Source organism: Corapipo altera, unplaced genomic scaffold (genome assembly GCF_003945725.1).
Source record: "Corapipo altera isolate COAL_440 unplaced genomic scaffold, ASM394572v1 1, whole genome shotgun sequence".
Classification (NCBI taxonomy): domain Eukaryota; kingdom Metazoa; phylum Chordata; class Aves; order Passeriformes; family Pipridae; genus Corapipo; species Corapipo altera.
The window spans coordinates 2,415,046-2,440,705 of NW_020884873.1; the positions used below are offsets into that span (position 1 = coordinate 2,415,046).

Here is a 25,660-nt window from a genome sequence, read left to right on the forward strand (position 1 = left end):
CTCGCGCGCGCACACGCCCCCGCCGCGCGCGGAGCGACTCGCAGGCGCCATGGCGGCCGCTCGCTGCAGCGACATGGCGGAGCCGCCGCGGCGCCTTCCCGGGCAGGCGGCGCCCGGCGCCGGGGAGGAGGAGGCGGAGACGGCCGTGGAGGTGCCGGTGGAGGTGGCTGCGGCCGCCGCCGGCGCGGCCGGGTCCTCGTCCTCGCCGCCGCCCTCGTCGTCGGCCGCGGCGGAGCCGGAGCCGCTGCTGCTGCTGAACGGCGAGGCGGAGAGCATGTCGGAGCCCAGCCCGGAGAGCGCCAGCCAGGCCGGGGACGGGGAGGACGAGGACGAGGAGGAGGAGGAGGAGGAAGAGGAGGAGGAGGAGGAGGAGGAGGAGGAGGGCGGCGAGGAGGAGGAGAGCAGCCTGGTGGGCAGCAGCAGCAGCAGCACGAGCAGCGGCTGCTGCAGCGACGAGACCCGCTCGCCGAGCCCCGGCGGCGGCAGCGAGGCCGACGCCAAGGAGGAGCCCAAGGGCCCCCGGGGCAGCCAGGGGGACGGGCCGGGCCGCGGCGGCGGCGGCTCCAGCTCCTCCAGCAGCGTGTCCAGCGGCGGCGACGAGGGGTACGGCACCGGCCCCGGCACGGGCGGCGGCAGCAGCTGCGGCAGCGCCACGTCGGGCGGGCGGCGGGGCAGCCTGGAGATGTCCTCGGACGGGGAGCCCCTCAGCCGCATGGACTCGGAGGACAGGTCAGTGCCCGGCGCCCTTCCCCTCCCGCGGGGGTGTCGCGGCAGCCACAGGTTTCTCCGGCCAAGTTGTGCCGGGCCCCCGCCCCTGCTCCCCGGGCCCCCTCCCGGCACAGCCCGGCCCTGCCCGGGGAGGAGGGGGCGCTCCCCCGGCCCCGAGAGCCCCGGGCGGCCCCGCCGGGCGCTGCCTCCTCCCGCCGCCTCTTCCCTGCGGGTCTTTCTCAGACGGTGCTTTCGGGGTTCCTCAGGGCTGTGTCCTGGCGTATGGGGGGTGTACGGGGGCTTCGGAATGGGAAATGCGTTCTGTGGATGCGGTTCTACCTGTGCCCGCAACAGGGGCTCTGCTCTAGAGGCAGAAAGCCGATGGTCACATCTTAAACCGTAAGGGGGGAAAAAAAAAATCTGGTTTGCTAAAATAAAAAGGAGACCAGCCCTTCTGTATTACGTGTGCACAAGTAATAGTCATGCACGGCACTAAGCGAGGCTTGGGAGGCTCAAAGTCATCTTTGGGCGAGTTCTGAAATAGTGAATGTGAAGATTAGTTCTTGAGGTTTTTTTTGTGTTAAAGCTACACACCTCATTTTACCCAGATTTTACCTTGAATTCTCGTGGAAAGGCACCACCAAATTCTCACACATGGTTGGATATTCCACCTTTCAGGTCTGTTTCAGCCTCCTAAGTCAAGCATTTCAAAGAACATGCCTTGTGTAATAGCTTTCTTGGGTGTTGTGTGCAACAGTTTAATTGAAAAGCTGAAAATAGGATGGAAAATAGACATAGGAACAGCCTTAGAGTGCTGTACGTCCCTTTACTAATTAGTCCCTTCAAATAGTTTAAGAAACTTGTACAATTTTTCTGTTTGTTTAGCAAAAAAAGTATCAGACTTCCCTGCTGGAGTTACATTTAAGTAAAAATTACAGTTTTGTTTGTACTTTCTTCAGATAATTTCTTCGTTAAGTGTGAAGGATTATGTGGTTTGGTCCAGAAACGTACTTTGAATATATGTCAGATCAAAATCTCTGTAACTACACAAATACCCATATTTCAGAAATGGGGCATGACTAGATCTGACCTCGAGGCTTAAAACCAACCAAACAAAACCCCGTGTGAGTCAGTTCCCCAAAATCGTGTAATTGACCTAAAAGTCTGAAGTAGACAGAAATAAATTCAGTTCTTCGGTTTCCATCTGACTTTTGAGACTCGTTGTAGTCACGTTTTCTTTCTTCCAAACTTGTGCAAGATGGAAAGGGAGTGTGGATGTTGGGGTTTGTTTGTTGTTGTTCAGAAGCTGAGATTTTACGTGAAATTAAGTACGTATGGGAGTAGACTTCTGGAAAAACAACAGGTACATAAAGGCATTTTAAGACAGCATTTTAAGACAGTAGTTTCTCGTTTTTCGTGGAATTAAAGTCTGACTCTCACCCTGATCTTATCCAAGCGTGTGTCAGTTTGTGGGTTGAGGAAATAACGGAAATAACTCGCAGGGGTTTTCTGGAAGTAGTGTCACTGTGCCTTGTGCACTCCGAGCTGCTGTGCTACTTTCTTTCTCTGTCATTGTTCTCGTGGTTCTCTTGCTGTAGTCACACCGTTAAATCCATGTGAGTGCCCTTCGTTCCTCTTTCCCTGCACAGTCCACAGGGACTCAGTTGCAGGAGTGGGACTCGTGTTTAGTGGTTTAAATGAGGACTGTGCCTTGTTTTTAATCTTTGCAAAGTTTTATCTTGAACTCGGGGTGCTGAGAGGGTATTTTGTGCTGTAATTTCAAAGCCTGCTTGTTAAGTTGGTTAGGAAAAGAGCAATGCTACCAAGAGTGCCATTTGTTATTCCTGGGGATGGAAAATTTCCTTTGGTGTGCACTCTTTGCTGTGGCGTGTTAGAATGCTTTATTATTTTTGTCACATGTAGTCCAGCAAGTCTCTTGCTTGACATAGTGATCCAAATGATTGCTGCTGCTTGGAAGGCAGCCACAGCATAATCCTGTGCCTTTCAGGTGATCAGACAGAGTGTTGTAAAAGGTAAGGGATGTGCTGAAGAGCTGAAGAGTATGTGAGTTGGGATGGTGAAATATCAGAGAAGATCTGGGGACAGTTTAGTCTTAAAACTGGAGGTACAGGTTTATGATAATAGATATTGAAATCCTGAAACAATTCATCATTCATTGATTTGGTCACCTCTGCATTAAAATGGAAGTTCTGTAACTATTTAGAGAATGATATTTTATCTGTTAAGTGATGTTTTATAAGAAATAATTTATTATTCAGTACTTCATGACCTTTGCTGACTACCTGTGTCTCTGAAGTCCTGAGGGACTCAGTGTCATGAATCTCAGTGTTGTATAGTAAGATTACCTGGAGGAGGGAAGAGAGAGAAAAGAGATGGAACTGCCAGGCTTGACTTTGCAGTCCGTGGGTTTAGCAGGAGGAAGCTGATGGAAGGGTGTACTTGCTAAAGACTCTCCTGTTGTAGGCAGGTTTGGTAGCACTGAGATCATGCCCCTGGGCTTGGGATTTTTTTTTCTTGTTTCCTCTTTAGAAAATTTGAATGAATAAGTGGGTGTGGTAAGAGGGCCTGAATTCCATGAGTGATCAAATTCCCATTTCCCTATGTATGATCTTTGTCATTCTCCACAGTGTGTTATCTCTGATTTTTGGCTTAGTGGTATCAAGTAGAAAATACAAATGAAACAGCTGAAGAGGAAAATCTTGCATATGATCAAAATCTAACTTCTGTTCAGCAACTTCTATCATTAACATTTTAATGTATTTTAAGAGTATCTGCTAATAGAATAAATAATTTGAGGCATTACTGTAGGAAATTTGTAAGTATTTGTAAGAACATGAGAAACAAATATGATGGTGAACGACAACACCCTGAAATTTAGAGTGAATTTTAACATTATGTTTCCATGCACACAGACTTTGTCCTTTTCAAAAACATGCTTATCTTCCCTCTCAAAAAAACCCCAGAAACGAAAAAGCAAAACCCCGAGCGATACCTGGGATAAATAACCGGGTGGCATTTTGAGCTCAGTGGGAGAGTTCAGTGCAGGAACTCCAGGACTGGTGGGTACCTCGTTGAGCTGTAGCCATGCCGGTTTTTTTTCCCTGGGAATTGTGTTAAGTTCCCACTACCGTGCAGAAGTTTGTGTAGGACTTTCTGAGCAAACTGGCTGAGTAATAATAGTCTGCATTCAAGTCTAGTTATCCTCTGGATTTACAGTTAGAACAAAGACTATTATCAGCATGTGAATGCTGGTCATTTGCTTGTGCCTTTGCCTGATTTGAGACATGTGCTGAAAAGGAGGGATGTGTCCCTCCAGGGTCCTTTGGAGCTGCTATTCCTACTGCAATGCTGAGAAACATTTGATAGGACTTTTAAAGGAAGAAATAATGGATCAGTTAACTCGTAAACACAGTATTTGAGTTTCTCGTTGGGCCACAGGTCCTGAAGCTGGACCTAAGCAGATGCAGGATTTGGGTGTAAATCAGCTGAGGTGAATGCAGTGGAGGTGCATCTGCAGCTCACTGATGTGTTATTGCTGACCTGGGATATTTTCTTACAAACACTTAGTGTTAGATTACTGAAATAATTGAATTCTTCTTTCCCAGAAGGTTTATTATGGAAGTATATTTAAATCTGAAATAATATAATCAGATTTTGTTCGATTTAGAGACCAGTGGTAGATCTTGCAATTTTAAGAAGTTGTTGATCAGAAATATAAGTAGTAAAGCTTTATGAAGGGTTTTTGTTCACCCTTGTACGTTTGTCTTATGTCTTTGTACTCTCACCTGGAAGTTTTCCCTGGTTTTCTGTTCTTGCATTGTCTTTACCCTCCTTAGCAGTTTATCCTTTGCTCCCTCCTCTTGCTGACTGGGCAAGGAGCACTGGAAAAGAACGTTTTAGCTGCAGGTGTGGAGTGTTTTCCTCACTGATACCTAAGTGCTGGTTAGGTAGGCCAAGTGTAACAGGTTGTCTTTGGATCTTATGTAGTGGTCTTTCCCTCAGATACAGCACTAATTAATGTCCATCTTTGTCACAGAGTGGGCAGTTTTCATGTAACTTATAAGGCTTTATTTTCTTTTCTTGTTTGTGGGTTTTTTGTTGTTTTTTTTTTTTTTTTGGGGGGGGGCTTTTTTCATATTTGTTATTCACCAACACAACCAGTTATTGTGGGGGACTGACTCAAGGAATACTCAGTAATACTCAAGGAAAATTTGAGTTATCTTAACCACATTAGACTTGCAGAATACTTCTAGAAATGTTATTATTCTGTTCCTATTTAATAGAAGGATAGTTTTGAAACCAGACATTTCAGAAAGGTTTTTCAGTAATAAACCTTTTTATGCTTCAGATTGTCAAGTTTGCTAACTTTACTGAGTGAAATGGGGCTGTGTGTAACTAACAACTTGAAAAATAAGAAATCTAGACGTAAAAAATGCAGGATCTGGTCTGAATCTTTTTAATCTGGTCTAAAATGGAGGCCTTCTCAACCTTTAAGATGTATGCTGATTTTAAAATGTTAGTTGTTTCAAGTTTTAATTATAGTCTTTATCTAACTTTTGAAGTCTTAAAAGTGAAGAATTTTCGAGACTGACTCAGCAGTGGCATGTGAGTTGCATGAGTGATGTTTATATGAAGGCAGAATAGTAAATTCGTAATATAATCAGGAAGGCATGTGGTACTAATAGGTGTGCTTCATGTATCCATGTGACCAGATTAAAAAGTGCTTCAGGCCTCTCTGTGCTGCACAGTCTCACTTGTTCCTATCCAGGAAGTGAAGAATCATTCATTAGCACTTGTGGCAAGGTGGTTAAGTCGTTAGATTTTTATTTTTTTTTTTTAGACTGTGTGTAAAAAAACATGTCATATTACCATGTCAGAGTGAGCTGTGTAGAAGTTCACCCGAGTGAGTTTCCAAAATTCTGCTGAAAAATGATATTTTCAGCATTTCTAACTGCAAGTATTGCTGTAGTTGTTTGCCTTTCAAATTGCAAAATAAACCCCTTGTTTCTGTAATGGTTACGTTCAGGCCTTTCTGGCACTGGAGAAAATAGCTTTTGATGGGAAGACAAAACAGCCCAGATATTTTGTATGGCGAGTATCTTTATTGCTAAAGCTGTTGGTTGGTATAATTGAGTGGTTAACATGAGGTCTTTTTGTGAACTAGATGAAAGAGCTCGGTATAATGAGCTGTTATAGTTATTGTAGTAAGATGTAAATATACTTCATAGAATTCGAGAAAAACGTTTCCCTGTTCAGTGGAAGAGAGAAATGGTTTTGCTTTTATGTTGGGTTTGTGCATCCACTCAGGTCTGTGTGCATTTTGTGTAAGTTTGTGACATCGTCAAGTCTGGTAACTTCTAAATACAAGGTTTGATTGGTGGATTTTTTTCAGGGAATTTCCTAGGCTGTAGTGGAAAAAACCTGTCTGGGTATTTTTTCTTTTTCCCTTTTTTACTTTTCAGAGGAGTTAAACAGGGTGTTACGTGCAGCCCGAGCAGCCTTTTGGCAGAGATGTGACATCATGCATTTGTGGAGCTGGTCACAGATAAAACTAACTCTCTTGGGTGATGCAGTGGAAATGTTCTACCACACCACTCTTTCCACAACTTTCCAGTACCTTTAAGATATTTACATATTGTTTGGAGAGTAGCAGCAGGGGAATGAGGAGCATGGAGAGTGAGCATGGAAGAGGTATGGAAGTAGGACCCACTGAACTGAGGGAATTGTAGAGCAGTCTGCTGTGGGGAAGGTGAGTACATGGATTAGAAGGGAGCAGATGGAGCTGTTGAGATGGGAATAGAGGTTTCTGGCGAGGGGATGACGTGAGGTACACACAGAAAACTTCTGCTGTGATAGGGAATGAGATGTGTCTGATAGCCCGAGGAGAAAACGAGAACTTGACCCAAAGGAAGTGAAAAATTGGTCCCTCCTGTAAAGGAGCCAAGTAATTGCAGGGAATCCTTGAAACAGGTGGGAATGTAATCTGCAGTTGTGCAGGAGAAGGGAACAGAAGAGGGTAAGGAACTTCTTTGTATGAACAGTGAGTTTTACCCACTCTTCCAGCTGCTGTTAAAAAAATACAGTGGCATAACTTGCAGAAACACAAAAGTCTTAGTTTTGTAAGGTTTTTTTTTTTTTGAGTTAGAGGTTTCTTTGGTTATCTGTCTGTGTAACTGGTCACTTTTTATAGCTTTATATGTGTTGTGTACAGAGTTCATTTAGAATATGAACGTGTTCAAATAAATTTGCATTGGAAAATGAAATACAAATATTCCATGTTATGCTTGCTATTTATCACTGGTTTTGTGTTATGCTAAGGAAGTGATTACTGTTCTCACATTGTGGTTTTGCAGCATTAAAAAGCAACAAATAATTGGGGAAAAAATATGAAGCCTCTCACTTGCATTACTGATGTACTTTTTCCCCTTAACGATGGTAACATGCAAAAGAAAAAAGAACTGGGATTTCTTTTCCCATACCTAATTTTCTTCTCTGTACTAGAATTTAAGTTCTTAAATAAATTTTGCTGAACTTCAGTTGCTAATGCTTAATGGATACTTTCTTTAATAGAGGCTTATTTAAGGTGTATGCCAAGATATTTGATAGTGACAGAAAAGCAAAAGACTTGTTATAATCTAGAAAGTCCTGTTGTCATCCTGCTGCACTGTAGGGGGGTGGTGTAATTCAAATAGCTTATGTAGGGTCAGAGGAAGAAAAATGCACCTAAGTTGTTTGCATTGAGGGACTTGCAAAAAACCAAGATTATTGGCATGTATAGTGGTATTATAATTTATTAAATATGCCTAAATAATAACATAAAGACTATTCATTAATGTTGTTCCACGCAGCATCTTACACAAATTACTAGTTCCCCTGTAAAATTGCTGTAAACCCCTTATTTTGGTCGTTATAGTTTATTGTGTGCTGTAATAACAACTTAGATTCCAAATGAAAAAAAAGTCTTAGAGATGCAAAGAAAATATTTTCAACATATGCAGAGCAAAGAGAGAAATGTAAATTTTTTCCTTTGAAGTAAAACTACTTTTGGCCTGTCTTTAAGTAGACTTTCCTAGGCTAACTTGCATACTAAGTTATAGATTAGACAGTTGATAGAAATGGAAGGTAATTCAGTGTCCAGTAGAACAGGAATCAGACCTTAATTTATGACCTTTCTATTATGAATTGAGCCAATTAGTGGAGTTTTACTTTGTGGGCTTCTCTGCTTTTGATGCCTGGTTAATACTTGAAGTAGCAACTATTCACTGGGGTATAAATAGGCAAAGCTGCTACTTTATACAATGCTATCCTAGCTGTTTTCCTAGTGTTTTCCTAGCTGCTACCCTAGTAGTTTTATTCTGTATTAAACTGAGCCTAACGTGATGATGACTAAAACTGGAGGGGTTTTTTAGGTCTCCTTTTTGTGTTTTACATCTCTCTGTGGTCATTTGATCATCTTCTGCTAGTTTTCTGTGTTGTGTGTTCTGGGGTTAAGGGAAGGTATCCTGAGTTTGGGAGAATGGCAGGGTGATAGTTACAGTGGTGGCAAGGAAATTTCCCCCACACCTGGAGGCTGTTACCTTCCAGTGCTGATTAGGCTACTTCAGACTGATTACCCAAATTATTTCTGGTGGTTCTTTGAGTGAATGTATTTCTTCTCTGCTTTTCTTAAGCTGTGCTAGTAAACATAGTCTTTTATCATTTTCAGTTATGAACCACTTGTTGCTGTTCCCAGATTTTTCAGGGAGATGATGAAGTTGAAGGTAACGGGGTTCCCAGAAATGAGAATCAGTTTTATTTGTATCTTTAAGGCAGAATTGCTTACAGTTTCTTGATTTGTGTAATCCTTTTTCACATGTAGTCTTTGTACTGTCATATCACAAGGCACGTATGTTTAACTTGCTCTATTTTCTCACTTCTCCGTGGATATTTTGGCATTCCAAGTTTTTTTTTATTGCATTGCCTGTTCATCTGTGTGCCACAAATTCTATGATAACCTGGGTTTGTGTTATGTAAGTGTGATGAACCCAAATATTGTAGGGCTAGCAGTCTAAATAATCAAAGTAAGTGATCCAGAAGAGTGGAAAAAGCTCTAGAGGTGGTGAATCATAACACACTTTCTCAGTTTTGTTTTGTTTCCTGTGCATGTTTGTTATTTTAAGTTCCTTCGATTTCTCTATCTCAAAGAGCCTTCCTATCTTCCTTGGTCTAATATTATCAGTCTGAGTGCAGTGTTGTTCCCTTTTCTAGGTATTTATACTTTATCTAGACACGGCTTTACTCTAAAATAAGTTGCTGCTTCAAAAAGAATTTCAAAACAAGTTTTTAATGTTACCACTTGTCACGCTGTGTAAAGTTCTGTCCCTTGACTGCTTTATTTTCCACTGTGTTGATTTCTTAGTAGTCATATAACAATATGTATATTCAATAGAGTTTTGCAGTTTTGTTTTTAAGATTGATTTATAAATACTTTTTGAGCCTTGTTCATTTTGAGAAGTTTCTGTTAGAATAACTTGATATGTGTAAAGCATAGATTTGATAGGTTTGATTTAAAAAAAAAAAAAAAAAGCATAAGTGATTCAGAAGCACAACTGCTTCCAAGTGAGTGGGTGCTCTCTTCAGTCATGCAGTCCTGGAAATCATGGTCTTTTTTTCTTGATGTAGAAAGTTGCTTTAATGTAGCTTTTACTTACCTAAAGGCATCAAAAGCTTAAAGGTGCTTCTGGAAAGTGTTAGACCACCAAACATGTCTGTTTTTCCTTTTCTATCCCTCTGGACATTTTAGTATTCTGTCTCTTACTTCCGAGGTTGATTCTCCCTGGTGTTCATTAAATAAATTGTCTGACACAGTCAGTTTTTGCCTGTCCTATTTTGCCTCCTTTTCCTCTGAAGAGCCACAGTCAGTTGTGTGGTCTGTCTGCTTTCGGGGTCTTTGTGGGTGTGATGTGCAAGAGCAGATGTGAACAGAAGGTGCTGCCTTCAAAACACAGTGGTGGACTTTCACTTCATGTAGTTCTGGCTTTTTCTTTTGATCCAGGTATTCTGATTTCTCGTTGCCATGTGAATTATCTTTCTGTTTGGCAGCCATTTAGTGTGCTGCAATCTGGTTTTGTTCTGGGTTCGTTTTGATGGTAGTTTACCTGTATACACTGTTTTTTCTCTTACTGGTTGTAGGTTTTCCTGAATTCAGAAACTGATCATTATCAGTTATTATTTTGGATGCTTTCTATTTAAATTAAAGGGAAATGTTTTTTTTCAGCAGAATCATAAAAAAAAGAAGCCTTAGAAATACAGGTTGTTGAAGTTACTTTCTGTCTGCTTTGAAGATTCTCTCTGGGTTGGTTGCTAGTTAGATGAAAAGAAACAGTAAGAGCTTTAAAGCATTATGGCATTTCCATACCACAGTCAAAACTACATCCATTAAAATAAGACAAACTATTTTGCTTGTGAAACATAAATGTTTGGTTTGGGGAATTAAATTGATAAATCATTGAAATTTAGTAGCAGGAGTTTATCTCTTACCAGTCTAGATGCATGATAAAATACCAGATTTACCAAATATGGGCATAGGAACAAAATAAGATCGGGCAAATGTCAAACTTTTCTGTTCTGTTGTTGGCTCATGGTAGTTGCTCATGTTTTATTAACTCTCTTTTTCTTAGGATCTATTTTAATCTCACTTTTAAATTGGCATGATCATTTGGAGAGCATGAAGCAGATACTAATTTAAATCTGCTTGGACACTGGTGTACAGTTGCCTTGAGCACTGCATTTCATTGCATCCTGGACCCCAGTGCAGGTGTTCTGAGAGTAACTTCACGAAGAGATTGGCATTAAAGTTTGCTCAATACTCACTGAAGGACAGCAGAAGTTAAACCTTAGTCCAAAAAACATAGGAATTCCTTCTGCTTTCATTTAGGAGCCAATAGAGCAGTTTCTGTTACTAATCTGTTGTATCTGTAGCTCCCATGTTTAGAAGTGATGGAAATAGTAGAAGAGAGATAAATAAAATCCCTGGGACAGGTGGAGGAGCTTCCTGTCAACGATGGGAGCTCAGGGCTGATAATTTGATCATTTTCAAGCTTTATTTTTGCTTGACCATTGATTGCATTAGAAGTAGTGATTGTAAATGTTTTCATTTGGTGGCATCAAAAAGCTGTAAAACCACAAGTGAGCTGTTGTTTTTGTGGAACTTGTCCACTGGCCAGAGCTGCACACCACACTTTTCTACTCCTTGTTTTGGAAAAGAGTAGAGTAATGGGAAACTTGTGAAGTTTTTGTTTTCACTCCAGAATTTTCTTAGTGAAATGAAATAATGAAGTGCTGGGGGATGTCACGAGGCATGTCATCATCATCATCATCATTATTATTATTACTATTATTATTATTTTCTTTCAACGCTTCTGTTTTGACTTGGTATTTGAATGATTGCATTTGGTGCTGTTTGTTTTCTTTTGGGATTAGTACCTAGTTGTGTTTTAGTTTTCCAGGTGGAAAAAGCTTTTCTGTTGATTTCTAAGCTTAAACCCTTGGAGTTGCTGTAAGATCTGACTGTCATTTGTAGTGTTCCTGCTATTCTGAGGTTGTTTGATGTGAGTGTTACAGTTTTTTCTTTCCTAAGTTTCCCTCGTTTGGTTTGGACCAGTGTAGCTGAAGCTCCATGTGGTCACTGACCACTAAAAAGGAAAGAAACGAGCAGGGTATTTATTTTTGTTTGGTTTGTTTGTTTATTTGTTTGTTTTCAATCCCTAAGATGTTTACTTACTTCCAGTGGGGTTTGTAGTGTTTGGATTCGGGGACAATCTGCCGATTTGATGTTTTATGACTGGATTATCGTTGTGTATTTCAGAAGAAACAGTTCTCCAGGCTTGGAGTGGTGTGGTGTGCAGCGGGGTTGGTGGTTGGGTTTAGCCACCCTGCAAGGCGTGTTCCCTGAAATTTCTGCTCGTTTTTAATCTGATGCTTTGTAAGATGAGGTTATTCCTTACAGGATCTGTCACAATCATTTCCCTTGGAGTTGGCTGAATTCAGCCGGGTCCTTTGGTTGCCTCCCGAGCTGAACATCTGGGGACTGGGAGCTCGGCGCTCTCGGTGGAGGTGCTGTAACCCTGAAATGAGCTCCTGTTGATCAGACTGAAGTGGTGCTTGTTGACCCTCAAGGGCACTGTATAAGGCCCATCTGTTAGGGCTGAATTTTGCCTGAGGGAAGGTTACTTCAGTTAAGGTCTACAGGGAGTATGTTTAGCAGACATTAAAAGTATAATAGCAAATTGATTGGGCTTTCGTGCATGTGTTCGGTGCCTGGCTCTGCTATTGCTTCAAGTGGACAGTTGCTAATGGGAATTCATGGAAAATAAAAATGAAATCATGTTGCTGTTCTTTTGGGTTTTTTTGTTGATATTCCTTCTAGACTCTTACTGTCTGTTATTCTGAACGATAACAAAAAAAAGGGAAAGAAAAAATTTTGGTGATTCCATTCATTAAATTCAATAGAAGGGATTACTTGCAGCAGTGAGGAAAATGATCTCCTCAGAGAGCCAAGTGTGTGTCAGGAATGATGTGCAAAATACCATTTTATTTAATGCATTAAGTCACAGGCTCGTTATATTTTCATTCATGTTTGACTGTACACAAAAATTAGTACCCAGATGTGCACATGGTAAAATATGTAGTTTAAAATTCGTGCATTTTAAATTTGGAATAATTTCGATTTTCTTTTATTCCTTATAGAAAATATCCATATTTATGCAGTTCCAACAGTGGCTTAGTTTTGTTCAGGTTCTGAAAGGAAAAAAATAATCCAGAATTTAAAGTGCTTGAAAAACTTCTGTTTTCTATAAAGTGAAAACGACTGTGTTATTTTTTGTTTTGGGATTGTTTTTTAAATAGAGTTCGAACTAAATTTAGCCAGCTAGACACATTTGCTTCACATGCACATGTAGCTTGTGTAGGTACCAGTCTTTCAACATGAAGGTGGTGCTAAAAAAATCTTAATCAGCTTGATAATGAAGATGTGTTATTTCTAGCCACAGGTAAAATAAGTACAGGTAAAAATAAGACCTGAAAGAGTGTCTCTGAGGTAATGATTCCTCTATTTAAAGCTTGCATGGTTTTGCTTAGTGAACACACTTTAAATGTCAGCACCGTTTCAAAGCTGTTGATCTCGTGGTAGAGGGAAAATTTGTAGAAGGAGGGGAAAAAAGTCTGACCCTTCTGAGAAGATTCTGTGTTTTCAGTTCTACCTTGCTGCGTTTGGCAGACACTGCCAGCGTTTGCAGACTTGGTAAAATGAGGTGTGGGTTTAGGAAGGTGTTTCAGAAAGGCAGTCAGTTCTTGCCTCTAGAGCTGTGATTTTTACTTCAAGTTGATTCAGGTGCTCACATTAGGATGAAAACAGGGACAACATAAGCTCGAAGACCATGTTGTGCTTGCTGTAACAGTTTTAAATTTTAGTAATTAGTCAGTCTTTTGAATGGTGCTTCTTAAAAACTGCTATTGTGTGTGCAGGCTCTCTCCAGCAGTGACTGTTTTTGATGCTCTATTGTTTGGGATGACCCCTGAGCTGAACTCTCTGAAACTCAAATGTCTAATGTTCTTCATCAGGCTATGGTCTATAGATCCATTACAATGGAGCTGGAGCCTGCTTACAGCTTGGGAGCAAACCCAGACCTGTCTGTCACTGGCAATAGGGGAATGCCACAAGCGCTTAAGTTCTGCTCGTGTCATTCTGCTTTGATAGCGGCCGTCAGGATTTAAACAGATCTCCTGGCTGCCAGAAAAGGGCTTAGAAAAAGGCAGAAAAACTTGCTTTAACTTACTTAGATAAAAATCTGTTTCAGTTTGTTTTATTTCTTTGTTTTATTACCAGCGTTCAGGGGTTTTTTTGTCTTTGTTTCATTTGCCAGTAGTTTGCCAGGATGTCTGTGTTTGTCTTACTGTGTTTTGTTTTCTCCTCTTTGATGCATATTATTACTTTCCCACTTGCAGGCTTAGTGGATTTCAGATGAGAAAGCAGGACATAATTTCCATTACTACCTTCCCTTTTTAAAGGAATTTTTCTGTCTCTTATATCATCTCGAGATTGGACTGAAAAGCCCCATTCATAGATTGAAAGATACAGACTCTGTTTTCTGTCCAGCCCTTCTTGGGCTGAGTCGATGCTTTCAGTGAGGAAAAGTCTCAAGTGGAGTAGTTAATATGGTGGAGTATGTGCACACCCCATGTGTCCTACCCTCACACCCCATGTGTCCTACCCTCACACCCTTTCTGAAATGACGAGAAACAAAGAAGTGGGTGAATCGCAGCTCTGACACACACAGTGTTGCAGTTCAGTCTTCAGACACTCAGCAGCAGCCACAGCTCTGACTGTAAAACTTATCTTTCTGCTTCATCTCGAAATGGCAGGTCAAGAGACCTCCCAAGGCAGTGTCTTTGATGCTATATATACTGCAAACTTTTCTCTGAAAAGCTTCCTGATATTTTCTCACTGTAGGAGAGACGAGAGAAAACTGCACACGCTTGAGCTGGGCAAGGTACTCGAGTTTCACAGATTGTCTTTGCAGCCTTTGCCTCTTCAGGGGGACAGAACTCGCTGAGTGAGGCAGACAGAAATTAATTCTAGGTTCTCAGCACTGTGGGGTGCCTGATCACCTGAAATATGCTGGCTCTGGAAGCACAGAAGAGGAAACAAAAAATGTATTTTATATTTTTATTTAATGGGTTGTTTCTAGAGAAAGAATGTGCCAGGGCAGTGAGTTTCTTACATTTTGGCAGGGTCTATCTAGAGAACCCTCTGAAAACAGTGATCTGTTTTTGTGTGACTCCTAGCTATTTTCTTTCATAAGCAGTTCAACTGTTTCTCTAGTAGATCCTGTTACTGCAATATTCATCTGTGCTCTTTAATGCCCTACACAGAGGTCTTCAAACTAGAAGAAAGGAGGGCATTTTGTCTTAAATACTGAACTGTTTCTGCACCACTGTATTTGAGTTCTATTTTCCCCCCTTTTTAGACAGGATCTTGAATAGGTTATAGAATCATAGTCCAGTGTAGCACTTCATCCTCAATTTCCAAGAAATTCTGTGTGCTACTACTTGGTTTAAGTGTTACAACCAACCCTTTTTTAATTCCAGTTCCTCTGGTACAAAATTTTGATGCTGTGTATGCAGCTCTAATCTGTTAGCCCTCAGCAAACACTTAGACTATTAGAACCAAACCCAGCAAACATTTAAACTACTAGAAATAAATCAGCTTTTTAAGTGTTATTGGTTTCTCATGTCATTAATAACCCTACTTATCAGGATAGCTTTTTCTGGGTCAGGATTATTAGTTGACTTTTACATATTTTTATCCCAAAACAAGAGGAATTTTCTACAGGTAGGACAGAATATAAAAAAACCCCAGACCTAAAATCTTAATATTTGCATTTCTTAGGCTGTAAAATTAGAGTGCTGTGATTTTGTGTCAAGATATGTTGCATTGTGTTTGCAATGTGAAATAAACTCTCACACGGGTTTATCAATTTGAGGTTTTTTCATCTCAGAGGAATTAAACAGATTTCGTGCCTGTGAACTGGAGAAACCACACACAAACCACACACACCTTCTCCCCCCAACCCCAGATTTTTTCCTGGAACTTGTTCAGCCTTACGTTCTCTTACTGCTTCCCTGCTTAAAACCAGACTGTAAAACCAGGGCTGTGCTGAACCCCCCTTGCAGTCTGTCCTTGTGGTCACCAGCACTGTTCATCCTCTCAGTCAGAAGTCTGGGGGGGGGGGGGGTGGGAAAGGTACCGATGCTGTCCGTGGATGTGGAAAGTCGTAATGACTGTAAACAGCTTGGAGGTTTGAACTCCTACTGATAAGAGTGTTTATGAAGCTGTCCTTGGGTACCTTGAGCCGTGAGAAAGGCAGGGTCACTCATCCACCTGAACTGGTCTGAGGCAGCTGTTGCAGGAGTGCTGCTGCAGTACTTTGCCATCCTTGGCTAAGCAGCTTCCTGTTGGGACCACTGATCCGTGTAACATCACTGTCTGTGACAGAAGTGGCTGGGTGCTGTTGTGTGTGTGCCCAAACCTACCTCCAAGTGCTGATTTTGAGAGAACTGTATTGGGATAGCTTAAACTGAGCGTGGGGGTGTGTGAAAATTAACTATTTAATAACTACTTATTCAGTTTTTCTATCATCCTGTAGGTAAACTTTGCTTTCACGGTGCAGTTTTACAGATTTTATTTTTGGGGATAATTTTTGGCCTAGGCATCAGCTGAGCAAGGAGGAGATATCAGTCCCATAGTTGCATCTATTGTGAGCCTGGCATGGTGGAAAAATTTGGATTGCTTGCAACACGTTTTGTATTTAAAGCTTCTGACAATTTCCTGCAGGGATCCTAAAATGCTGTTACCAGTAGCTGTAGTTAGTGACTCTTAATGCTCTTGGTGCTGGTAGGTTCAGCTCAGGGCTAGTTGAATTTTTTTAAGCTTCCATTGAATATAAAGTAAGGTATTTGGGAAAGGCAGTAATATAAAAAACACCCAAAACTGTATCTACGGTTGGGTGCCCTTTCTTTACTTGCTGATCACAGATTGGGAGATTATACGTCACAAAAGGAATCAAGACTCCTGGGTAAGGAGTCACCTACCTGGGGGGAGGAATCATGGAAAGCTGTGTGTGTTCAGGGTGTAGAAAAAGGAAGAAAATAAGAATAATGGGTGCATGTGTACAGCAAGTAGCCCATGATTTTCATGGGTAGAAGCTTTGCCTTCTAAATTGTTAGGTGATTTTTGAAATTGGGCAGGTGAGAGGTGGAAAAAGGCAGGTGGTGTTCATGTAGCATTTAGGAAGTGTGTGTTTGATATACCTTTGTTAAAGTAAAAAGCCTGTTGAAAAGGTCTCTAAAGCTTTCTTTTTAACTTGGAAAACAAAGACCTAAGAATAATTGGTCAGTTTTAATAATAGGTGGAGGCTAATGGGTTGGAAGAAGATTTTTAAGGGGTCTGTGTTTGGGATGTGGTATTTGGCATTTTCATAAATGTTACCTTGCTGGTACCTCTGATAAGAGTTTGCTTATGAAACCAAATTACTCAGGGTAGTTAAAACTAAAGCTTAACTGGGAATGTTGCTAAAGAGAATCTGGTGTTTTCACTGAGGCAAGACTTTTTTTTTTTTAATTGAAAAATGCAGTGGAGTCCACGTGGTGAGTGAGAAGGGAAAATCTAAAAAAGACAAATATCTGTGATTTCAAAATATATCACAGAAAAAAGCTGCTGGCACAGTAGTGATTAAAAAAGATACAGATAATTTGAGAAGTCACTAGTAGAGACTTCTAGAGCAAAAGAACAAATGTGCCAGTTATATCTTCTGATTTTGAATAAAGGTGTAGTTTTTCTTTCATCCATCTCAGAATGTGTAATAAAACAATACTGAATATGTAAACAGTGATGGTCAAAAATATGGAACAGCACCTACACCTTAAAAGCAGAATGATTTAACATAGAAATTATGTACAAGAGTTGGGGAAGAAAAGGGATAGAAAATCATAAATATTATGTAGATCTGAATAGAAGATGACTATTTTCTTTTTTTAAAAAGTAACGTAATTAGATTTTTTTTTTCCTTGCACTTTACTCAGAAGAATATTTAATGACATTTATGCAAAATGTCATTTTGCTGCATAGTGGGCTGTATTAGCAAAAGTGTATGTATGTGGTCAGGGGAAGGGATTCTTAACTCTACTTGGCACCATTAAGACTGTGGATTACTGGGACTCATCCCGGTTACTCACATACTGGAGAGTCTCCAAGGTGGTTTGGGTGCTGAAGCAAATGCGATACATGGAGAGGCTGAGAGTGGGTTTCTTTAGTTTTAGGATAAAGGAGGGCAGGGTTGTTGCTGTGTTCAGTGGTCTGGTAGGGAGGTTTAACACAGTGGAGGAGGCAGAGTCATCTCAACCCTGCAGCTGCCAAGGATGAGAGGCCACAGACAGAAGTTACAACACTGGAAATTCTGATGAGATGTTGGGAAATTTTCTCCCTCCTGCACAGCAAGGTTAGTCAGACATTGAGAAGATTGTTCAGAAAGGTAGCAGAAATTCCAGCCTTTGAAAACACCCATTAACAACTCCACTGGACAAGACCACAAGCAATCTGATCTCACTTGCTGCTGTTTAAGGAGATTTGACCACCTGGTCTTTTGAGGTCCTGCCAAAGATGAGCTGCTCTGTAATGCTGTGGCTTTGCAGAAGACAAAACATAAAGATCCTAAAAGGCAGTGAGCAGGTTACCAAGATAAAGAAAAGGTGTATCAGTAGCTATTTAATGAGGAAGAACATTCTGTCTCCATGCTTTTTTTTCTTATATATGTGGAAAGAGCACACTCTGCAACCTTTTTCTGATCATTTGATGTTTTCTCTGTATCTGCCGAGGTAGAGAGCTGGAGGGTTGATAAAAATGACCTCTGCTGGCCATGGATTCCCTCTGCTGCCCCTGGCTTGTCTGGAAAGTTTAAAAAACCTCAAAACAAAAAGCATTAGTTTAGGCAGTGCATGTGAAAGACACTATGCTGGGACAATATGGGAGTGCCTTAAACCTGTAAAACTTGAGTTTTGTATTCTTTTTAAGCATCTAGTGCTGGTGGGGGATGCTGGTCTTTTTCATTTTCTTCTCTCCTGGGAAATAAATATAACGAATGTAGCTTAAAAATTACTTTGTTAGTCACCTAAGAGCTAATTTTCTGACAAGTCAGTGAAGGGGAGAAGTTTCCATTCCTCCCTTTTGTGTACAGAAGTTACACTGTCAAGTGACAGTAACTGTTTCCTAACTGTACATAAATAATAAGTTTGTTTAAGATTTTTTTTTTCTACCTGTCCAAATACATATCTGAAACAGAAGAGCTACAGTTTTTATTTGTTCTGTTACCGTGCAACAAATACCAACTTGGGTTCGGTGTTGTTCTTGTTTTGTCCTGCAGTATAAGCAGCACTATCATGGACGTTGACAGCACAATTTCCAGCGGGCGTTCCACCCCGGTTATGATGAACGGCCAAGGAGTCCCTGCCTCCTCTGCCAAAAGCATTGCCTATAACTGTTGTTGGGATCACTGCCACGCCTGCTTCAGCTCCAGCCCGGATCTGGCGGATCACATTCGCTCCATACACGTGGATGGGCAGCGAGGAGGGGTTGGTGTTTCTTTTCCCTCTTTCTTATTTGCCAGTGTTTTGCTCTTGAATGACGGTAGCAAATTTTGTGTTTCGATATTACCGCTCTCTGACTAGTGGCAACTAAGGTTGGGCCTTGTTCAGTCTTGTATTTGGCATTCAGCTGTTCTCCTTTGCACAGCTCGCTTGATTTGTTATTCATGTTTTTGACTGAACGCCTAACTTTAAGGATATAGTAAGTTCTTTTGAATAAATTATTTGAGACTATCAGGTTTTTGATAGTGTGTTAACTTCTCAGCATCCTGAAGCTGCTGGTGTGTCTTTAAGTGCTTCTACTTTCTTAAAACTATTAGTGTACGTGTTGCTGCCTGTGAACTCAGGTGAAGTCACATCTTAATTACTGTTACAAATGGAGTCTCACTAGAGGTAAAACACATCCAGAATGTATAATTGGGAAGACATAAGACTGACTCAAGAGTGCAAAGTCTTACCAAAACAGCCCTGTGCCTAATATTGATGGAAGTTTACCTTCAGTATAATTACATCTAATTTTTTTTTTTTTAAATTGAGGTGCATATATAAACATCTAAGTTTCACTCTAATCCCTGGTCAAATGATAATTGGTCTCAATTTTAATGTTTCAAAACATCTTCCAGTAGAGGAATTTAATTTCAACTGTGTACTTAACTACCTGCCCCTCCCCAGCCTCCCAAATTACCTTTGATGCCTGGAATATATCATGTAAACTACCTTTACATCAAACACAAGCAATCTGCCTGCTTTAAGTGCTGTATGTGGCAGCTCTTCAATTTTTGAGGGAGACAATATTAGTTCTTAAACTAGAATAGTCATTGTCTTTTGACTTTTTGTCCTGTCACTTCTCCAGAAGGAAAACGTTCGGCTGTTACACCGCTTTATCTTGAGTGAATAAGAAACTTAAATAAAATGCTAATTTGCATTACTTTAAATAATTTACATGTAAAAGTGTCACTGACAGCCAGGATTCTGGTTGTATTTAGCTAATGATTTTTGATACGTTTGAACTCTTCAGCTTCATATTTGATGGCTTTTTTCAGTCCAAGCTCTAAGCAGAATCGGTTCTTTAGCCACTCATGAGATGATGTCTGAGTTCTGTTTGTAGGTTTATAAAAGCCTTACGTGAATTTGGGATGAAACCATTAAATGGATGAGATGTATTGGTATCCTGTGGGCTTTCATGTAACTGCATCTCTGGGAACCTTTGTTTTCCCATCCACGACCCTTTTACATTTCTTGAAAAGGGTCTAGAAGATTTTGCAGGTTTTGGTTTGATTGTTTTTGAGGTATTTTTTTTGTGTGTATTGTGTTTCTGGTCACATTCCACGTAACAAGGTTTGTGGGTAATTTTGTATAGAAAAGGTTAGCCAGTATTTGTCTTTTTGAAAGAGGAGGCTGTTGGAAGCAGGAAGTGTCTAATAACTGTTGCATTCAGTTCACAGTTTTTAATCCTCCTACTGGAGATGGTTTATTTTTTGAAAAGTTCCAACTGGGTGCTGTGGAAGAGGGATGGATCCTGGTGGTTTCTTTTCAGGGATTTGTCTGCCACCTGCCGGTGAGGTGTTTAAGTGTGTTAGAAATTGTATTCTTGTGGCTTTGGTTGGATTTCAGGTATTACTTAACTACAGTGACTGTAAATTTAAAGAAAAGGGGTGGGATTAGGAATTTGAGAACAGAAAGGAATGTGATAAACATCCTTGAATGTTAAAATGTATATTTTTGAGCTAATACTGAGATAATGGCTCCAGTCCAAATTAGGTTCATCCATGAAAAGCCCAGAAAACTTTTTGACAGAATAGTTTTACTTCCAAAAGATTTTTTTTTTTCCCCCAGAAAAAAAAAGGCTGGATTCAACCTTTTGACAGGAGTTTCCAGTAAGCCTTATCTGGGCTTCTGGTGGGTGGTCGTAAAACCAAGTCCTTGTATTTTGGAGGGATTGCATTTCTACAGTCTGTAACTTCACACCTTTTCCAAGTGCCCTGCAGTTGCTGGTGGAAATACTGGGACAGTTCTGGAGCTGTTGCAGAGGCAGGGACCTTGGAAATTCCAATTCTGTTGCTTTGGGGGAATCTCAGAACTGAGGAGTGGCAGCCCTCAAAGCTTTAGGGGGCTGGACCTTGTGTCAGTAGGTCTGACTCAACCATACAGACATTCAGGGTTTTCCAGCTTTGTATTAGTAAAGCTGGCCCATCTATCTATTATACAGCAAGTACGTAGCACTCCTGTGGCTGCTCTTTTGTTTTGAAAATACAATCTTTTGAAGATTGAAGGTTTTTATTCTCCAAACGAGAACAAGAAACTCAAATCCAATTAGTTTCCTGCAGTTCTGAAAACCTGTATTGTGGACAGTGCTGTTTCTGGGGACTGTATTTTGCTGTGACAAATTAGGGCTTTACCTCCCTTCACACACAGACCTGTTGAGGAAATTCTAATGAAAGGCAAGTTCACTGAGCTTTTTTATTCCCTCAGTTATAGATAAACACAATGAGAGGAGAGAGAAAAGCAGCATGAGTAAGTTCTGCTCCTATTAATGCACTATTGTGCATGTGACTGGTCTGTACATTGGAATCACAAAACACCCATACATTTTGAATCCTATGAAAAATGGTAACTTTGTTCATCAGGAATTGAATATAAGGTCCTAACTAGGGGTATTCCATAATACAACACTCAACTCTGGTATATAAACAACTGTATTGCAATTAAGAGTTTCTACATTTTCACGCTTAAAGAATGAAATTATTAGTTGTTTATAAGAGTAAATAATTTTATTTCTGTATCTACTACCCAAAAAATGTAGACTTTTCATTTAAAAATGTTTTGACTCAGTATCTGGTGGATACAGAGACTGAATGCAAACACAAACTCTTCGCAGTGGATCGTATGGCTTCAGTTGTGTTCATCTGCAGCAGCATCTGTGTTTTGATATTTTATTCCAGTGACCTGTTTTTATGGAATACTTGTGGTTGTAATTATTTTTCTCTGGTGAGATATGAGAAGTATGTTGAAAAGAAATGGTTATTGCTCAAAATCCTTTGATGTATTGTGAAACATGGCGAAAACAGGCTTTTTTGCTAATCTGTCTTTTTATTTACTATTTTCTTTAACTTTCCTAAACTTACCACGTTTTTACTCTATTAGGTGTTTGTTTGCTTGTGGAAAGGTTGCAAAGTATATAATACACCTTCAACAAGTCAAAGCTGGTTGCAGAGGCATATGCTGACACACAGTGGGGACAAACCTTTCAAGGTAAGGTTCACTGTGAGGTACAACATCTCTTGTTTTAAGAGAAATTCCATTTCATTTTCCTGATGCAATGTGTCAATTGAAATATACCATCACAGGAGGATTTCTTAAAAAGCATCCAATGAGCTGAGCCTTCATCTTTGCAGTAGTAGTGCCCAAAGGTCTCGTTCTTTCCTGGAAGCAGGTGAAGATGCTGTTATTGCTTCTCTATCCCTGTTTCTTTTAATCTATAAATGGCAGGGGAGTGTAAAACTAAATAATGCTTAAGTTCAGGGGGTTTGTGCATTTTTCAGTTGAGCTGTTGACACTCTGAGATGTTTTGTATCGTATTTTACACTTCCACAGTAAACTTTGGATCATGGCTGATGGTGCCCATCCTGTGCTTGAGTAAGAGCTGGTTTTGTTAAATTCAGTTGAAACGCTGTCAGTGATTATTTATGGCGAGCTTCTCTGAAAATAATAAGGAAGTCAGGAATGCAGGGCCGTTGAGCTGACTGTATTTCCTGCATAGTATTTTCTAACTTTCTCTTTCTTTCTCCCCCTAACCTGTACCTGCAATTCTAGGTATAGTAGTGTTTATCATTCCCATATCCACCAATCCGTTATTAATGAGTTGCTTCATCCTCTTATGGATACAGTTGGGGCAGTTCATAGCTGTCAATCCTGGATCACTCGATGGTAAGTCCCACCCACACTACTTCAGACTGAAGTTCTCCTTCCATGTAGGATATGAAAATGAACTAGGTTTGTTTTTTTTTAAGTTTAGGTAGCATTTTTTTGCCTTCTTCTCCCCCACCCCCAGTCCATGAACTTTTAGTCGTTGTTTCTCCGCTTCCTTTCCTCTCTTTTCTCTCAGGTAATATCTTCTGCGTTTTTTAAAATTCTATTTTAAGGCAGCTTTATTACTAAAAATACTTTTCTGTTACAGTGGTGTCTTCCAGAAGTTACTTGTTCTGTATAGCTTTTAACGGTAGTTATGACAGAAAACAGAACTAATCTCAAAACCTAGAAAGTGAAAATAGTGCATTTCATTGCACATGAAAAAGGTTTTTATTTAACAAAGGTCACACTTTTTTTCCATGCTGAACTACGTAGCTGAGTCTGAAAATTTCTGACCCAGAGAGTGAATAGGAAAATTGGTTTTGAGGTGGTTATACCCTTTGTTCAAAGGAGTGAGATTGGCATGCTCTTGGAAGCATAGCACGAGGATCTTAGACCCCTGAAAGTTTGCAGATGTGGCTGTTACAGAAACTAATCTTAAATGCTAATCCTGGAATTAAAAAAAAAAAGAAAAAGAAAAAGCAACCACCAGTTACCAGGGGAAACCTCGGATTTTCTCATTTTTGGGATTAAATATTTTAGATACCTTAAAGTGTAATGGCAAGCTTTGGTCTTGAATGAAAACCTTTTGGTAGGTTAATTTGTATTGTTATTTGGTCTAGATCAAAGAAACTTAATTTTAAAAGATGTTGGGTTGAAGAAGTGGGCGTAGCTCAGAAACACCAGGAATACTTTTTCTGTCAAGGTTACCTGGCAAACTTGGTATCCTAGTTTTTGGGTAGTCTGGTTGCAGCTAGAGCCCTAGTAATTACTTCTAATAATATTTGTTGTTTCACCAGCTGATTTTCTGTGCTTTCTGGTCATAGTCAGGGAGAGAACAGAACGGGCGAGGATTGCAGCAGTTAATCATCGTGGCTCAATGTGTGTCACTTCAGCCGTTTTTTTTTTCCTACTGTTGTCTTGAGTCCCTCTTTTTATCCCTGTATTTCTCAATCTGTTCCTGGGAGCTTTGAATGGAGGATAATTGTGGTCTCAGTAGAATTTTGTAACATCTTTTGTTTCCCTGTCACTTATGCTGAGTACGGACTTCAGGGCTCACATGAGGTAGCCAAGTACGTAAGTGTCTGTGATGGCAACCTATTAATTAACAAGCCCCCTTTCCTCACTTGCTTCTTTCTTTTACTATCTTTTGAAATCTACTCTCTGATACAAAAAAAACCACTCAAAGTGTTGGATATTAATCTTGATCAGTCCAAGAACAGCCTTTATTAATGGTTTTGTGGCAGTCAATCAAAAATGGAGCAAATGTTTCCTTTTGCATTTAGCTGTTGTCACAAATCTTAATTGCTCACCTTTTTAGGGGAAGCCAAATTTTTTCAAGTAATAGTTGGTTTAAGGACCTCTTGTTCTTGATGATTATTGCAGACAAAATATCTCCCAAAACCTAAATTGCAAATGAAATTTCAGTTGCCTCATTAGAATGTACTCGAGTCCTGGTATAAAAAGGAAGTACTGTGTCATTTTAGAAAACTTGGAGAAAATACCTAGTTGTTCAGTGTTTGATTTTAAAAAAATAAATAAATGAATGTTGGGTTTTTGAGGAAAGCTGTAAAAGTCAGTGATGGTGACAGTACAGTTTGATGCTGTTATCTGAAGACCTGATGTTCAGGACATCTTAAAGAAAAGCAAAGAATATTAGCTAGGAAAGTGACAACTAAAAGCATGGAAAGTTTAATTTTGTAAAGGTAAAAGTACTCTATAATCATGTAATGACCAGAAGAGAATAATAAATATATGGCAGGTTGATATATTCTTATATTTCTAGTGAAAATAAGAGACAAAAGTATTTTCTTAAGTTGAAAAGCAATTGGGGACTGTCTGAGACATAACACTCTCCTTGGCAGAACTAATCTGTTGAAGGATATATCCCTGTCCTGTCACTCCTTTGCTTGCAAGTGGACTCATTTTGTGTAGTTGCACACTTTGGGTTTAATTATCTAATTTTGTGATCCACATGGTTTTGTCCTTTGACTCCATTCAACTGTAAACAAGCTGCAGTGCTTTCATCTTAAAATGCCCTTGTGGCTTTATGTGCCCTTGCCACACATTCCTATAAACCTGGTGACTGTGTAATTCATTTGTCACAGAAATAAACCCACTTATAAATTGCAAAGGCAAAAGGTTTCATATTTTCATAAATTTATCCTGTTTTTTTCCGTTTCTGTGGTTTAGTGTGTCCCCCTCAGCATCAGTTTTGCAGTACCTATGTCACAGAAAAGGTAAAATTTGAGACCTTTTTTATTCTAGCTCCATTTTTATGTGGGGCAATATCTTAGTAGTGTATGTCCAGCTCATCTCTGAGTCACCTGCTGAACTAAAGGGAAAAGAAAATAAAGGTACCCTGGATTTTTAGGCAGAATTTAGGACCTCATATCCCCTTTAGTTGCCATATTGCTTTTCTGTTTATTCTCTCCGATTTTTTTTCTAAGTTTTTAATGCTGATGGTCTTGGGTTTCATGTAGAACAAATGCATGGGCTTTTTGCCTATTTTTTTAAGACCATCATCACTAAGTTTTGTTACTGATAAAGTTCTTTTCCTGGGGCACCTAAGAGTCCTTCCACCAAAGAAAAAGTGTCCATTAAATGAGAGAGACTTAACACTGCAGTTAGCTCTCAGGATGTAGTCAAATGTGATTTCTGCAAAGCATGTGCTTTTTAATCCTAA

General features: G+C 40.1%; 1 protein-coding gene across 3 annotated transcripts in view; it reads left to right on the top strand.

Moving 5' to 3' along the window:
* The first annotated feature begins 43 nt into the window (after positions 1–43).
* Positions 44–25,660, top strand: part of AEBP2 (AE binding protein 2) — a 45,981-nt gene continuing 20,364 nt past the window's right edge. For all 3 annotated transcript variants that reach the window (XM_027663288.1, XM_027663295.1, XM_027663301.1), the window contains exons 1-3: positions 44–729; positions 18,687–18,894; positions 22,051–22,158. In XM_027663288.1, the coding sequence (XP_027519089.1) occupies positions 50–729; positions 18,687–18,894; positions 22,051–22,158 (996 nt within the window). In that variant the 5' untranslated portion in view covers positions 44–49. The remainder of the gene's footprint in view (positions 730–18,686; positions 18,895–22,050; positions 22,159–25,660) is intronic.